At 44.2% G+C, this 17,910-nt stretch overlaps 1 protein-coding gene across 2 annotated transcripts in view; it reads left to right on the top strand.

Moving 5' to 3' along the window:
• Positions 1 to 16,501, top strand: part of LOC128753364 (neuronal acetylcholine receptor subunit alpha-7-like) — a 34,901-nt gene extending 18,400 nt beyond the window's left edge. For both annotated transcript variants that reach the window (XM_053854987.1, XM_053854988.1), the window contains 6 exons: positions 5,000 to 5,079; positions 6,481 to 6,648; positions 9,356 to 9,550; positions 9,898 to 9,984; positions 12,258 to 12,367; positions 13,097 to 16,501. In XM_053854987.1, coding sequence (XP_053710962.1) covers positions 5,000 to 5,079; positions 6,481 to 6,648; positions 9,356 to 9,550; positions 9,898 to 9,984; positions 12,258 to 12,367; positions 13,097 to 13,678 — 1,222 coding nt within the window. In that variant the 3' untranslated portion in view covers positions 13,679 to 16,501. The remainder of the gene's footprint in view (positions 1 to 4,999; positions 5,080 to 6,480; positions 6,649 to 9,355; positions 9,551 to 9,897; positions 9,985 to 12,257; positions 12,368 to 13,096) is intronic.
• The last annotated feature ends 1,409 nt before the right edge of the window (positions 16,502 to 17,910 follow it).

Genomic DNA, 17,910 nt, shown 5'->3' with positions numbered 1-17,910 from the left:
TGCACACGTATCTGTGCGCGTGTTAGAAGCAGGAGCACCTGCGGGACGAGGGAGTTTCAATTCTGAGGTAGGTAGTACGGACATGCCAATGTAGCTGGTCATTTAGTCATAATTTAGGCCAATGTAAATGCGTGCATTTATTGATTTTATTATTGCCGTTCCTTCGTTGCGTCGCTCTTTAAAAACAATGGCTGCCCTCAGATTCTGCTCACTCCTGTCCAATGAATCGGTGGCGGTAACGCCCTTATAGCGGTAGCTGTCTTTTACGTACCGACCCAGACCGCTTCGCGAAAATGCGACATTAAGCACCTGAAATGTCTTGATACAGAAAAATGTATTTTCACAATAAATTGCTCTTAAAAGGTCAAAATGAATCACCTCAGACCTTTTTTTATACCTCTGTTTTTACCGCTTATACCTTCACTTTGTTGCATTCTGCGGAGGCACAGTGGCATCCCATTTAACATGCTGTAGCTTGAATACAAACAAAACATTGAAACGTTTCCTGCTTGGATTTCAACCTCGGCTGCAACCTCTGCTTGTGACTGAACCCATTTTTCGGGTGGAAATAGAGGCTTACTCTCTTGGAGCTCTGGAATAGCTGTCGACAACAGATACCTGGAGTGGTTTGTAATGCTACATCCGCTAGGAGCAAGTGTCACCAAATCAGCTGAAGAGACACAGGAAATATGTTTCTGTTTCAGTGTGTTCTATTCATTACAAGCAGATATTATCAATCTTGTATTGTCTGGCAACCTGAGTAGCTTTATTATACTTGTTTTAAAAAAGCAAATGCCATAGAACTGTGTTCCATCTTTTACAGTCTAAGGGCATTTTTAGTCATTTTGGGGGCCCAGACCCAGTCATGCCGCCCGTCCTCCCCCGCCTGGTTCTACCTGGCAACTTATTTGAGCCGGGTAGAGACAGTTGTTCACAACATTAAGACAGACACAGAGCTGATAGCTCCGTGGTGCGATCTTGTCTCTTCCAAATGCAGAAAAAAAATCTCATGTTTTTTCTCATTCGTTTTGCTACACTGCTCTTCCATCTTCTACACCAGTGGTCCCCAGCCTTTTTTATCCCCGCGGACAGGTCAACGCTTGACAATCTGAACCTCTCCCGGGGGGTATGAAGTATGAAGGCCTCTGAATGTTTGTGCGCCGGCTATGACTCACAAACGCTCCTCCTCTCGACCAGTACCCTAACGCTGTCTGACTCTGGTCGCCATGGCTACATTTAAACATGCCTTCAAAATAGCATACAGTCACACAACTGAATACAAAGAGCATGACAAGTTTAAGTTTGTTTCTCTGCAACGACACGGTCCCATCTGGGAGAGATGGTAGACGGGATAAATCCATATTTCAAGTATGACTCCTGGTATGTAAGAACTTCCTTCTTCTTGTAGGTCATGGGCTCTTCTCCTGTCCCTTCTCCCCGTCACAAAGAGACTCATTTTGCGAGCTTGTGGGCTACATTTAGGCTCTCAAGTGACACAGGCTTAACCAAGAGAATCCGGTCATTTTTCAAAATAAAACGCTTTTCAAGATGAAAGATAGTTCAGACTTAGATAAGGGGTTGGGGACCACTGTTCTACACAGCACATTCTATTGTGTCTAAATGACACGAGTTTGAGTTTACTTGATCCATACCTGAACAGATGTTAACGTGACTCCTTTCAGAACGGCATTTGTCTCTTGTTGTAGTTATTCTTTTTCTTATGAGTTATAAATTTACTTGGAAAAGAGTCACGTTGACACCTCTTTGGTGAAGAACCATATAGACTCGGACAAGCTTTATTTCGACATTAGAACATGTACCGTGTACCACTAATAGATGTTCTTCAAGGTTCAGTTTTAGGGCCAAACCCTTTGGACATTGCAGAAGTCAGGTGAGATGTCTCAGTTATAGTGATGAAATTCAGCTCTAACAAGTTATGATCTTACACACATTCCAAAAAGCGTCAAAATAATAATAATAATTATAAATTTTGGAAACATTATTGAAAAATGTTTACCCCAGACCTCACATTATCCATTCAGTTTGCGAGTCAGAACCAAGTGCACAAATCTAGTGGGCAACTAATCGGACCCGGGAGGAAAATTCAAATGAGTCATGCATAAGACTGAAGTGAATGAACAGTTCTGGGCCTGGTAAATACAACAGCAAACCTTTGCCTTTGTGCTTGAAAAAAATAAGAAGATAATTGTGCATGCGGACTGGAGCGTTGATTCAGACTGAAAGAGGTGAACAAAAAAGCCTGCAACACGTCTCTCAAGACGAGTGGCTTTAGGCTGAGCATTACCAGCAGTTGGCTGCACGGTGAACTAAAACCATCCCCGTCATTTAGCCCGCTGCAAAACAGCTGTGGCATGTTTGAAAAACAACAGCTGAAAAAAAGAAACGACATGAGGAACGTTCGAATGACGGAAGTCAGGGCTCATTCCTTCACATATTCGTTGGAAGGCTTTGAAGCTCCGTAGCACAGGTGGAGGAGGAGGCAGGGAATTTTGCGAAGGAGGTTTGCTATGTAAGCGTTGAACCGATGTAAATGTGACGTGACAGCCCTCAAGAACATTGCAAGTTGGGAAGTTTTAAGTGAAAAAACAAGACTGCTGACTTAGCTCAGAATTTGCTGTGTCTGTCTGGAACCTCTGGAAAATGTTAGCTCCATCACTTCAGGTGCTTGTGCAGGAAGGCATGCTCCGATTTCCAACTGCTTCAGCACTTCAAAGGAAACAAAGAGGAACTCGATGTTTTCTTTTTGTGGAGTGATGGTGGCCGGGCGTAACTTTATCTTTCACTATAAAAGTAGCATCCCACCTGCTTGACTTACGTCCACCCGTACTTGCGACCAAGGCCAGCACATGCTTTTTTTAATTTTTATTTTTTTTATTCAAAGTCTGGCACCGCAGCACGTAGCAGCCCGACAACTCGTACGACAGTTACAGCAGCACAGTATCCCAGCATCTCGCTCTCACACAGCCATCTACCACTACAGTAGCACCTATAACCCTCGCGTCGGCTATTTTGAATGACATTCGACTTACACCTGACTTACGACCAGTTGGTCGGAACCGATCCTGGTCGTGAGTCGGACACAAGCTAGCCAGACAGGCAGGAGAAAGTCAGTGATACATGCACCAGTTTGAAGAGAGGGACACTTACTGCACTCAGCTTTCCTCAGTGTTTCAAGGCGACATCAAAAGCCATTGACTTTTGAATTCAAAATGTTTGGATGGGACTTAAAATTGTGTTATGTTGATGATGTGATGAAGATGACTTACGTTGCCAAAAATGCCTACGTCATACATCAGATCTCTGACATGAATATTTGGCTCAGGTTTGTGAGTTTGGGCTGCGTTGAGAGCGTATGCACTGTATATTTAAAGCTCTGCTTTGTTCGTCTGCTACTAATCCTTGGAAGCAGTGTCAGCGCAAATGATTTTTTTAACACTCATTCACACGCGCATTCGACAAAATTGCTTCTTCAGTTATTGCAGCTCAAACCGCCTTTTTATTGCATCAATAACTGAAGAATTACAGGAAAGGAAAACCCATCTTTTTATAGTGCTGTTGAATGCGAAGGGTTGAACGAGGTTGCTGTGTCTGTCCCTCATGCTCTTCTTATACCCTTCAACCCTCACTCGGGTAATAATAGGTTGGGACGTCGCCGCACAACAAAGACGGTAGATTGAGCTCCTCCTACCAGGTACCAGAGGATTCATCTGGTAAAGCATGGCCTGGTGTGTTTCTGTGTTTGTGGTAGAAATAAGTGTGTCATAAGGAGGGACAAGAAAAGAGTTTTAGCTATCTAACCCAGTTTTAAGCAGCTTACTGGGGGGATTATCATTCTCTCATGATAAAGACAATATTCCCCACATGAGCCGACGCTGGATCCTCGACTGCTGCAGCTTCTGTGGAAGTGAAAGGCAGAGAAAAGGGTTGAAAATGAAAATTACAAATGTGCCAATGCACCAGCAGACAGGCTACTTCATCACTCTACAATTGTTGTGCCAAAAGTAGTTTCGTAAAACATGCTTCTAAATGATTCTTTGAATCTTTTTTTTGCATATTTCAACCCACTCAGGGTAGAACAACAAACAAAACCAAAGCCTTCTCTCCATCACTCCCGTATAGCTAAACATCAAGTTTTGTGTCACTTCACTTCATAATGTGTCCCACTGTACAAAAACCGTCAGTCCTTTCTTTTCCCCTTGAAAGCATCTAACAGCACATTAGGAAGGCTGGTGTTGCTCGGGAGGAGAAGGTCTGTGCTCTAAATAGTTTCAATTGGCTGCAGTTGACAGTTCACAGAGCAGCATGTATTTATCTGTATTTATCATCTTTCAGGATATTTTTACACATCGCAGAAAATGTCTAGCATTTGTCATCGCCATGTAAGCACTTCATTTTTTTGGTCTACACACACATGTATGTGTATTTGTTGTTAAAAAACATGTCAGTTGCGTTCAGAAAACTCTGTAGTTGAGGCGGTGACTGGCGGAGGGGTTGGCGATGTGTGCCATTGGGTGTGCAACTTTGTTGTGTTTGTAACGTCATAGTTCTGTCAGTTTTAACTGGAATTTTGGGTGGGAGGTGGTGGGTTGTCGTCATGGTCACGGTGGGTAGCAGCGAGAAACCCTGCCATATGTTATATCCTCTAAAATCCCATTAATATTATATTTAATGGTATAATATCTAAACATGTAATGATCGCAGCATAGACATTGCAGCACCACACTCACATGGAAGCTGTTTTATTTTGTTGATGTGACTGAATGTCGGATTTTATGGCCACGTTGTCTGCTATTTTGCTGGTACTGGATGGGAAATTGGGAATCCCTTCCCAACTCTCAGCAAAGCACTGAGCTAAAAAGACAGCCACAGACTATCACATAAACTCTTTGGTTCAGTGAGACTTGTGCGTGGAGGTGGTGTAGCGATAACACAGATGATGTGGTCAGGCGTGCTCCTAATGTTCCTTCACTCTCTGCAGCGCTGACGAGAGGTTTGATGCCACCTTTCACACGAACGTGCTGGTCAATGCCACCGGATCCTGTCAGTACATCCCCCCAGGTGAGCGATCGCAGGCAGTTGGATGGCAGTGTTTAACCACTCTGATCACCCCTCATCTACCGTGGTACACTGCTTTGTGACATCCACCATTTTGAAATGGTGTTGTAGGCTGTGTCCCATGTCTCACCCTGACACTGGCACTTGGTTATGAGTGCCCTCCACTATGAACTGCCCTCCGACGACCAAGTGAAGTGATTGAAGTCCCGAAGAATTCGGACAACACTTCATGACGTCACGCGTAAAGACAACGTGTCATTGGCTGCTGTGCTGTGTTTTGTTTCCTGCATATTCAGTGTTGGAGACGTTTTGCAAATGCTACCTCTTGCATCGGCACTGAAATTCTAACTTGGTTTGCCATGTTGCGGTGATCTGTTGTATGGCGATGTTAGCGTTAGCCTGGATGCTAGCCGACTGTTAAATACAAACATAGTGTTGTATTGCTCATGTTGTCGGACTCGGTAGACCATTTGGGTGGCTAACATGTGATACGAGAGAACGTAAACAAACAGAAGAGTAGTCCTCCTAACTAAAATGTCCCTGTTCTCCTATCCAACACTGTCTTTAAATAAAGAACTTTGGTATCCTGGAAATCTATCCACACTTCATAGTCAGCTGCGGAGCTCCCTCGGTTTGAAGGGATCATTTCAAGTGGTGAACCTCAGTCTTAGGAGTATTGGGACACACTACATGTGCACGTGAACACGCAAAACCCAGTGTTAGGGTCAAAAACAAGTCTCCTGTTGTAGGGCGAGAAATTGGACACAGCCTTATACCATTGGTCTTACAGCTGTCTTCCGTTATCCCCTTTGACTTTCGGCATTTCCCGTCAGGGGTAGCTACGGCAAGTCGGCCTCAGTCACCTCAACCTATCTTGTGCTTCGTCCTTGGTCATTTCCATCCTCCCTCATCACATCCATCAACATCAAAGGTTGTCCCCCTCTTCTTCCTTTGCCCAGTAAATCAGTTTGTTGAATTCCCAATGTCTGAACCGTATGACCTTCTCAACTTCGTCTTCAAGCTTTTCTACGTACCCAAACTTCAAACTAGACTCTGTAGTGGGTTACACAAATGAAGCACAGGAACTCATTTATACCACAGGTGGCGGTAAGCTATGACTGTAGGCACAGTGGCCATGGGGGAAAAGGGCTGTGACCACCACCATCATCCATGGGATAGAACTAAACTTGCATGGGACAGTGCCTACCACCTGAGTCACTGCCGTCCAACAGGTGGAGCTTAGTCAAACGTGTACATTTCTAAATCATTTCCTGAGTGTGGGTCACAGCATGGCACATTTGTTGGACCAGTATCCAGCCATTATGAAGGAGTGAACCCCTAAATGAAGACGAAATGAAGTGTAATAACTTGTAATGCCTTTAAAGATAAGCCACTTTTGTCCAGGAATCTTGAAGAGTACCTGCTATATTGACGTGCGGTGGTTCCCGTTCGACGTGCAGAAGTGCGACTTGAAGTTCGGCTCTTGGACTCACAACGGCTGGTTGCTGGACCTCCAAATGATGGACGTGGACATCTCCACTTATATACCCAACGGGGAATGGGACCTTGTGGGTGAGAAGGAAAACTTCTCCTGGTGAAGTTGAACAGAAAAACATCCTTCTAATGCAGTCAAGTGTTGCAAATGTGAGCGCTGTAAAACAACAAAAAAACAATCATGATGTTCATGCAAGAGCGCGCAACAAGTGATTCATCTTTGAAGTTAATTTCAAGCAGTTTCTTTTTCAATTATATTTCTTCTTTCAAGTACAATATCTATTTTTCTTTCGATGAATAATTACACATCTTGTTACAGGCTTCTGTGTTGGTCAGATGTTAGCAGTTAGCAAACATTCACACAAAGTAAAGAGGACGCAGCTGGCTGATGGATTGATGGTGTGTGTGTGTGTGTGTGTGTGTGCGTGTGTGTGTGTGCACGGGGAAGTGACAGCTGGCCCAGAGATGGTTGAGTTAATTCTGGCAGCAAGCTGGCCAGAAACACACACTGTCCTGGTGCCTTAGATCATAGCCACGCCAGCTTCTCCACACACACACACGGACACACACACGTTTCATCAGCTGAGCAATCCATCGCATTTATTGATGGCTGACCAAGGCTTGTGCCCCGCAGTGTTCAGTTAAAACGAAATTAAATCCACTGCGCTTCATTCATTTAAAATGAATTTCTTCAAGAACACCGCCAGACATATACAATCTTCGGCATCAGGCTTGAAACAACTTGCGCCTGGGTCAGTATCAATCATACTTTATCTGTGGAACGTACATTACGGTCTCACTCAAAGTGCTTAAGGATTCAGTCGTAGAAACACATGAGGGAGATGCGCTCAGAAGCACAACACATATGACAAGAGTAGGTTACAGTGTCGTGGGTACGGAATGGAGGATGCATGGGGAGGACATTTAGCATGGGGGGCATCAGACAAGACAGTACGGCACCAAGACAGTCAAACCAGAAAAACAGACCTTCATGTGGGCTCTGTATTGGTTTGTCGTGGTGAAAAAAGAGCTGAGCAAAAAGCTTAAGTCCCTGTTGTAGCCAGGCTACATTCCCACTCTCAACTGTGGCCACGAATTCTGAGCGGTGTCGGCGATACGAGTGGATGAAATGAGCTGTCAATTTAAAAAGCATGTCAGAGTTCATTGAAGTTATTGTTCAAATCCAAAAATTTTAGAGCAGAGTCATGAGGAGCGGTGATTCTTAACCATAGGACGCGCTTGAAAAGAAAAAAGAAAGTGATGGCGCCCCCAACTGTAAAAACTGTTCACCTGTTGGAGCAGTTTTTAAAATGAATTGGACCATTTTATGGTGATACTTTCATTTACACTTTACTTATCCTCTTTAGCGTTCATTTATGAAACAGAAAATATATGATGATATTTAGATGCTGTTTGCTTTATTGTATACACAATTGTATTCACAATGTACAGTTTTTTTCCCAATTTTTTTGCATTAAGTTTATTTTTTTTCATGACTTGCATCTGGTTCTGCTGCTGGTTGGACTTTTCATTGGCAAATATCTTTGCGCTGATCGCATAGTTTCATGTCATTTCACAAGGTTTTAAACAAAATGAGGCTTGTTCTTCAAGAGCAGATTTAAATAACAAGAGAAAAATATTCTAAAATGTATGTTTGATGCTAATGGGATGTTATATTGAACCTCTTATAAAATGAAGAAAATAAATAAAATAAAAATTCAAGTGTGTAAAAAGCAAGTCAAAAGAAAATTCTCTAAATTCTCGAACTATACAAAGAGTGCAAGTGCAACTTGGATCTGAAACCACCACGTGCTCAACCAAGTGCCTACCACGTGACATCAGTCATAGCCTGCGGCCAGTCTTGGCGACACTGAAGCTTATGTTGTTCGATTAAAGTAAGTACACGCAAACATAGCACCATCTGATGGGGATTGTGATTTTCCTGCCAATATGAGACTTGAGAAATGTTGCCCCACTAAAGGCATGATCGTATTCCTCAATATGGTGCGGAAGCTTGGCCGCAGAGAAACCATGATAAGTTTCTTTAGGTGTGAATCTGATGCACATTTGACAAGTTATGATACGCCTTGTAAACATCTGAAGTCAAGTCAAATTCTCCAGTTCCACCACTGGCAATAACACCTTTTCTCATGAGTAAATATTGACACACATTAGCTCCTTCCTCACTGCACCTTCATATTGTTTGTCACCCAATATTTTAGCGAAGATACTAGCCACAAGATACTAGTACAGTGGCAGGCAGACAAGAGAAACAGCCTTCACAAACTGTGGCCCTTTTCTTTTCAGTAGCTGACGGTGTTGGGGAACATTTGTGATAATTTTCTCAGCCCTTTCCAACAGAAGTGGAGTTTTCAAAGGCACACAAAAACACTGCGACTGAACTGCACAAGTCATACAAATTCCTACAAAATAATACTGTGGAGCAACTCAAATAGCTTTCAGGCTCGATACTTACTGAGTAAAATATTGGTCTCAGAGTGTGGTTTTATGAATTATTTTTACAGTATCCGTCCAGTCCAAATGTTTTATTTTGCTGACTGTGCATATGTAGCGGGATAAAGCTCTGCTTCAGAGAAAGGTCAGGAGCTCCAAAGAATCCAAAGGTTTTCTCCTCAGTGACCTTCTCTTGGGTGGTGGTTAAACAAGGGGTAGAAGGTTGCTGAGCTTGATCTCCAACAATGTAAAGTCCACAGTTTATAACAACAGTCCAGGAGCAGAGAAAGAGAAACGCGTCCTTGACACTAATCCGTCACGTCTCCTGCAGGTGTGCCCGCCAAGCGCAATGAGCTGTACTACGACTGCTGCAAAGAGCCGTACCCTGACGTGACGTACACGGTCACCATGCGCCGCCGGACGCTCTACTACGGCACAAACCTGCTCATCCCCTGCGTGCTCATCTCTGGACTAGCGCTTCTGGTCTTCTTGCTTCCTGCTGACTCAGGGGAAAAGATTTCACTGGGTACAGACACACAAGGACAGTGACTCATGAGTCCAGTCATGCACCAGGACACAAATGTGTCTCTCTCCACAGCAGAGTTTATCCCTGCAGTACAATCGTTGTTTACTAATATTGACATTATGGCTCCAAAATAAATGTCCTCTCGGCTAAGATGACGTGTTTGCGCCAGTTAACCAACCCACAACTACACGTGACGCGAGGCTAGTCATCTGAGCGCCATGACAAGTGTGTGACTTCAGACTCAGGGAGGAAGCAGATACCGAGAGAAAGAAACAAAGCCATCAGAAGTGGCAGTTTAAGACAGGTGTTGTGTCAAAACACTGACGTGTGTCTCGGCTGTCGTGCAGGCATCACGGTGCTGCTGTCTCTCACCGTCTTCATGCTGCTGGTGGCAGAGATCATGCCCGCCACCTCAGACTCCGTCCCTTTGATCGGTAAGACGCGAGTGCTTTTGATCATTGCTTCACTTTGAAAATTACATCCAACGTTCTTCATGTCATTACAGTCTCAAAACAATAGGCCGGTTTTGAACATGGAATTTCATTTTTGCATGAAATTTAAATCATAATAAAATCAGTAAATCATAAAGGAAGGGGAAAAAATTAGATCAAGCATAATTTGAATGCAAAAATAATAGTCAAAAGAATTCACGTTGACTTTATTCCCTTCTTAAATATATAAATGCTCATACGCAACATTTTTTTTATTTACAATTTTCACATTTTTAAATACATTTAAAGTTACTTGCTGATGCCACTATGATCTTGATCACCATTTGGTTATTTTATACCTTTGTCAAATCATCTACATTTTCTCCTTGCATTCGAATGTTTTCTCTGAATCCGGTCTGCATCTTTTCATTTTTATTTTTTTTTCCATCAATATTGTTTTTCTTTCATTTCTGAACCTGAGCCCAGCACACTTGCAATGTGACACACTTTTCAGAGCTGCTCATAGTTTCATTCCATTTGAAAATAAACAAATAAATGGCACTTCCCTTTTAAAATCTTCAACAAAATTTGGTCTTCATTCATGGTGAACATTGGACATGTTATGTACAGTATTTAAGATCCCAGCTGATCCGCTTCCCTGCTAAAATCCTCTTCCAGTCTTAAAGCACCACACACCACAGGAGAATCTGCCGCACCAGTGGTCAGAGCTGTCAGTCTGGGAATTGACAGCTTTGAGCTGAATGAGAAAATCGATCACACAAATCAGACGTGACATAAGAAAAATAAACTAAGTGGGAGGTTGAGGAAAAGCTGGAAGAGGTGGAGGCTGGAGAGAAGAGGGAAGCAAAGGGAAGATGAAGATAGTAGGAATATATACCTTGTATTGTCTCTTCCACGTGTTTGTTTATTCGTGAGAATGACTCCCAAAAACCAAAAGAATGTATTCTTATTCTAGCTCTGGGTGCACAACTACGCCTGACTTAGCCTTCGCTCCAGTGGTGTAGAGTGACAAAGACGATCTCTGGCCCTGACCCTTTTATCACACACTTCACTTCATCTTGAGGTGGAGTCTCCACTCATTGGTCCTGGTCTCTTGGGGTCCCGGTTGCCATGGCGCCACATTCCTGATCTGGTGTCGACACCTCTTGGGTTGAAGTGATGTTGATGAATCCTCTTGTTGTTGCCCATTTTCTGGCCTTTTTTGGGTGGAACGCTGTAACCAGATAATCTGGTCCTCTCCTCTGGTTGGCTGGCTTCTGGACTGGCTCTTCCCATCTCTGCCTGGCTCCATAACTCCTCCTCCTGACCCATCGCTGTCCCAGAGGTTCCTTATCTTCCACATTCCTTCACTTGGGGGAAGGTAGATGTCTGCCCTCACAAACTCCGGTTCTGGGTTTGATCTCTCCTGGGTTCCTCAGTGGTCCTGGTGCCAGGTGGTTCCTGCCTTTCGTAACTCACTCTTCCATCTTTCCCACACTGTCCTTATCATACACACACCTCTCATACTGGATCAAAGTGAGGTGACCTTATCCATTATCACTGCGTCTGTTGGATTCAATCTTTCATCAGACAAAGCATTATAAAGCAGTTTATTCAACAGCAGATAACTTGACAAATATGATCCTAAGTAAACTGTCATGATTCCCACAATATGTAGGAAGTAAAGGTAGAGATGGAGATGGAGATGGAGAAGCTTGCCGACTGAACTTCAGGTGACCCAATGGTTGGGACGTGGCCCATATTGCCTGCCTCACATTTACACTTCATCTAATATTTGAGATTCGAAGTTTCGAATCCTGTTAACTGTCACATCGATCTCCGCTAAATTCCACTTCTCATTCAAGACCTCACGAGAGGTAACTGTCAAAACATCCCCCGGTTGATCCTGCCGCACATCTTTAGCGGGTTGTCAATCACGTTCTCAAGTGGAGGGAGGCTCACTTGCCATCAGTTGGCAGCTCACTGAACGCCATTGGGAAGCTGCATGTTATTGGCAGGCGTGACATAGACACAGCTAGCAGACAGATGAGAAGCTAAAACAGCCTGCCCTGGAATAACCATCACCCCTGGATAACCGAGGGCGGTGTTGTGGCTTTGTGGAAAACGCACAGTCAAGATACCATGTGAATGAGTGAGATGACGGGACTTTACAGCGATTCAAGCCTGAATTCCAAAAGCACTTAAACTGGCAAGAGCCAAATGCCAATGAATATCAATGAAACATGTTCATATAAAACAAATTTCTTTGTCCTCAGCTCAGTATTTTGCCAGCACCATGATGATCGTGGGTTTGTCTGTGGTGGTGACCGTTCTGGTACTGCAGTTCCACCATCATGATCCACATGGAGGGAAGATGCCGAAGTGGGTAGGTGACTTTTTCTAAGTTAGAAATGAAGTGCAGTGAAGGACTAACTCCTGACTACTTGCATGGGACCAGAAAATATTGAATGAATAAGAGCAGTGAATTCATCGTCCACCAAGGTCATGGAGCAGGTGGCTGGAGTAGGGAGGGAAATCCTTCCTTTCCCAGATACCGTCTTCAGCTTTTAAGGGATACCAAGGCTTTCTCAGGCACAGATCAGGCCCCCTCCCAGTTGGTCACGTCCGAAGTAAGCCTCTGGAGAAGTTACCAGGAGGAGCCCTTAAAAAGGTGCCCAACTCACCCTAACTTTCTTTTGTCGATGGGGAGGAGCCGCGGTTCAGTATCAGTCTCAAACTGTGGAGACGGAACTAAACTACCCAAAGCTTGTGACCACAGATGAGAGCGTGAACAAGGAGCCTTTGCCTTTGAGCTGAGCTCTTTCTTCACCCTGATGTCGTGATAGAGTACGCTGCCCAGAGCCATCAGGCCATCCCATGCATCATCTTTCCCTCACACGTGAAATAGACCCTGACGTTCGATACTTTGTCTCTGGGTGCAAAAGCAGTGAAGCAGTGTCCATCATTGTTGGTGTTTGACTGACTTGGCCTAAGAATAATGTCACTATCTGTATCTGCCCTGACATCTTATGACAAAAGTTTCTTAAAGGTTGGTGTCTCCAAGAATTCCATTTTGTCATTGCCCATCAAATGGAATATGGCTCTGGTTTTCCAGGTCCGAGTCTTCCTCCTCAACTGGTGCGCTTGGTTTCTCCGGATGAAAAAACCTGGAGAAGACAGAAAGACAGCTGTGGCTCCCTGTGGCGTTCAGACCTTCAAATACTCTCAGCAACAGACTCACCACTCCAGCACCAGCAGCATTCCTATGAGCACCATTCCAAGCCAGACTTCCCCCCAGTCCACCACGACCAACGGGAACATGAAGCTGTACTTTGGGTATCATTCCATGGGAACAGACAAGGCGGCTTTTCCACCCAGCACAGACTCGGGAGTGGTGATGTGTAGCGACCCGAATGGCTCGACGACCGTGCACGACATCCACTCGGAGCAGACTCGGACTTTGCTCCTGGAGCAGGTTCCTGAGATCACCCGGATCCTGGAGGAAGTGCAGTACATTGCCAGCCGGTTTCGGGAGCAGGATGAGTGCGAGTCCATCTGCAGTGAGTGGAAGTTTGCGGCGGCAGTAGTGGATCGGTTATGCCTGGTAGCCTTCTCGCTCTTCTCCATCATCTGCACCGTCACCATCCTCATGTCGGCACCCAACTTCATCGAGGCTGTTTCCAAGGACTTCACATGAGTCGGTATGGTGACTGGACTTGGACAGTGCCACATAAGCCTCCCTGACAACACTACCTGAACACCCACATGTACTGTACTTGTGTTTTGTTTATTGTGGCAGCTACATCCAGTGGTCAACAATGTAAAAATTCCAAGATACTTTTCTTCTTCATCTCTGCCTCACTTATCTCCAGCACTCTCAAGATCTGTTTCTTTTACTGAGGCTCATCTCTGTACAGTCACGTGTTTTCAAAGAACTGTTGCACCAAATGTAAATAGAGCAAATCTTTTCAATGTAAAAATACTGTATATTGTGCTGTGTTCGTAGAAGTAACAAAAGCCCCCTCTGAGTCAGGGCCAAACTGAGGAAACCAAACACTGGCAGGCCACCATTAGTCCTTACCGCCGCTGGTTCCAGTAGTCGTCGAGGAGTAGAAAGGCATCTCAACCTTCAAGATGGTGCTCAACTCACATTATGTTGGTCCAGGTTTTTATGTTGTAGCAGAACATGGAAGAAACACGTGTTGAAACAGAGAGAAATATGAAAGAAATATGATCAAGGGTTGCTGTAACCTGTGTTTTACTGACTCAAGGGCACAGCTCGCATGTTTCTGCCAACCCAGGAGACCCAACTCTGGACATGTAAGGGATTGCATCACGTAGACTTCTGCCCCAAGTACTGTGGAATGACTCACTAACACATATGACAGTGTCGTAAAAAGGTTCACTAATCCTCCTATTATTGCTACATTGGGTCCTATTCTGGGCTGTTAAGAGTAGTGATGGGCAGATGAAGCTTCATGAATTCTCATTTTTGAAGCCCACTCGATGGTACTCTGCTCTACTGTCTTCGGACAACCATTGAACTGAAACCTTGTATCATTTTTAAAGCAAGGGCACCAACTTCTGTGCTCCAAAAATGCTTCAGGAAGTTTCATCCGCTCACGTTTCCTTCATGATGCATTGCTTATCATATCCTGTCTGCTGGGGAGAAGGTGTTGGACAGACGGGGTTTGGCGGGGATTTACACGGTTTACTGTATTTACTGGTGTTCCTCGTGCTCAGGGAACATAGGTTGTTTAGCAAATAAAGTCCACGTATACTGCCATGTCACTTTAAAGACTCCTTTGTCTCAAACATATAGCATTATACGCGATATACAGTGTTGCTCATCATATAAGTGTTGAACCACAGCTCACAAAATCACGGCCCTCATTTTCAAAGCTCAGCAGGTCTGAAAACTGAGACTTAAAATCGATGTGCAACGAAGAGTATGCCATCTAGTGGGCTCTGAAAATGAGGACACTGTTTCGCAAAGCTTCGAAGAGATGAAAAAAGATGCATGAACTGTGGCAGTCTTCATCTGAGTTATTCTTATTGTTCCCTTGTCCGGTAAAACTAAGTGACCGTACAGAAAAAAAAGGATGGAGTTATGATTAAAAGCAGCGATGTCACTCCAGGGGAATTTTCTTTTAATCTTCCGTGCTGATAGCATTTGTGATTCTACCCGGTAATGCTCGGCGAAAGGCAAACACTGGTTAATCTTTCGCAAACAACGTGCAGCAGGATTAAAGAGTGACCTTATGAAATGGATTTGTGTGCGTCTTTGTCTCTCCTCACCGACAGGACGCGGCACCCAAACCAAAGTGTTGGGTTTCTCTCAGTCTTTTCACTTGGCCTTTTCTAGAGGGTGAACTCACAGGGAGCAGCAGGCAGTGAATAGTGGACTCAAATACAAAGTGTAAATTGTAGTTCTTTTTCTTTCGGCTTCTCCCTTCAGGGGTGGCCACAGCGGATCATCTTCCTCCATCTCACCCTGTCCTCTGCTTCCTCTTCTCTCAAACCTACAAACCTCATGTCCTCCTTCACCACCTCCATCAATCTCCTCTTTGACCTTCCTCTCCACCTTCTGCCTGGCAGTTCCAACCTCAACATCATCCTACCAATGTACTGTCTCTCTCTCTCTCCTCTGTACATGTCCAAACCATCTCCACCGAGCCTCTCTGACTTGGTCTCCTAAACACCTGAGCACATGTGCTGTCCCTCTGATCCTATCCATCCTGCTCACTCCCAGAGAGAAGCTCAGCATCTTCATCTCTGCTACCTCCAGCTCTGCCTCCTGTCTTTTCCTCAGTGCCACCGTTTCCAAACCATAAAGCATTGATGGCCTCACCACCCTTTTGTACACCTTCCCTTTCATCCTTTTGTCACGCATCACACCTGACACTTTTCTCCAATGATTCCATCCTGTCTGTCTTCGTAACCTCTTTGTCACATTCTCCATAGTCTAAAGAAAACATCGGGTACAGATTTGTTCTTCATTGTGAAACTCAGGTAGTTATTAGACCTCACTTCAACCTCAATGCCAGGTTGCATACTGACTGCTGGGAGACTGGAACCAGCAACTTGTTTTTTCAGTTTTTTTTTTTTTGTTTTGTTCTGCTGGTACTTGATAATGCCATGGTGGTAAGAAAAAAAAAACCTCACTAGTTTTCACTTTCCTACCAAGTGATTTATCCTGCATTAAAGGGTAAAAATGATGCACCAAACCAAGTGTTTCATGTCTTATGTAACCAGGACTTGTCTTCTTTGCTGGTGCGGAGGCGAGTCGTCATTGGAACATGTCCACTGAGCTCTTCCTAGACAAGGATTGAAAGACTGTAAATGATGTTATGAGGCGTCATGTTGATGTCTAATGTGCTTCATCAACTTCCAACCGTGTCTGTCTTTTTGTCCAGGACTTGTACATACAGGCTCACTGTTGGTGAATATGCAGAGAAATGAAAGGCTGTTCCGCGTAAGAGCTTGAATTAAAATGCACCTGGAAGTGTCGAGGTGAAAAACGCTGTGTGAGTGGCTCTTTATTATTTGCACCAGACTGACAATGTCACGGTGGCAAGTCATCACACTGGTTGCCGATAAAGCCAGATTGACGTTGGCTGTTTGGGAAACAGGAAACGACAATTACAGAAACAAAAGACATAAACCGTGGAGTGGATTTGAAATCATGAGATTAGTATCAGTGATCTGTTGTTACCTGAAGTTTGTCAAATATCAGCTTCATATGTTTAGGTAAGAGAGGGATTGGACTGATAAAAGATTTTCCTCATGATCTCTGGCTTAAAGCAGGGGTTCTTAACCTTTCTGATCATCACTGGTCACACAGGCCTTGAAAGTCAAAAGAATCCACCCTTCGATTAATGGCAACTGGTTTGGCCTTAAAAAAAAGATCACAGTTATGGACTGAAAATATGGTGGAACTTCACAAACAGTCCCTGAAGTGTGGCGTGGCTGCCCACCACCAGCTTTGTCACCACTGTTTTGAAACAGGTTCTGAAAATGCTTCAGCTGCAGGATGGAACACTCTTCACCGAGCTTCTTTCCACTTCCCATTTCAAACGGTGCTTAAAAACTGGACGGCACTTTTCCCTTCATGTTTAAGAGTAGGTGAAACGTTTACTCAAACGTTTTATTCTCTGTGTTTGGTTTTTTAAATTGACATTGAGGAGTGACAACACACAAGCTTCAACGTTCCGTAAAAAAGTCTCAGCATTGAGTTAAAAATGTCAGATCGGATTCTATTTCATTCCATAATTCTTGTAGAAAGACGCTGCGCAGCTGCGCTAACATGCTCACGATGTTCAAACAAATCTCAGTTTTAGTTCATTCTACCAGGCAGCGACACACTGCAACTGCCTCTCGGTAATTTGTACTAAATGAGGTGTGATAGCATCTGGACGAGGTCCTGCGATCCTGCATGAATGATGCTTGCAACGTCTCTCACTTGGTCGAGGTCACATCTCTGTGGACTGTAACGTGAAAACAACACAGCTGCTACCCCATTTCATGAAGCGGGACACTTTGCATTGACCCCTGAATCGATGTTGATCACATGCCTTTGATGTTGCTGTGGTATCGTGGAGATGTCACATATGGTGGTGTAACATAGGTTAGATCTTCACCGCAAATTCTGCCATGACTTTTCACAAGCATTTATTTTGGTCGATGAAAGCGGCCAGACACTACAAGTAGTGAGGGGCAGATGAGGCTTCATGAAACAGTGACCTTGTTTTCAGAGTTCAGTAGCTGGTGCTCTTCTCTTAAAGATGAAGAGAAGCTGTTGTTTAAATCCAAAGATTAAAGGGGAGAGAGTGTCACCTTGTAAGCTCTGAAAATGAGGACACTGTTTCATGAAACCTCATGACGCCATCATGAGCCACAGGGTCGTGACTAGCAGCTTTCTCAAAGTCC

Source organism: Synchiropus splendidus, chromosome 2 (genome assembly GCF_027744825.2).
Source record: "Synchiropus splendidus isolate RoL2022-P1 chromosome 2, RoL_Sspl_1.0, whole genome shotgun sequence".
Lineage (NCBI taxonomy): Eukaryota > Metazoa > Chordata > Actinopteri > Syngnathiformes > Callionymidae > Synchiropus > Synchiropus splendidus.
This window is presented reverse-complemented; position numbering and strand designations above follow the sequence as displayed.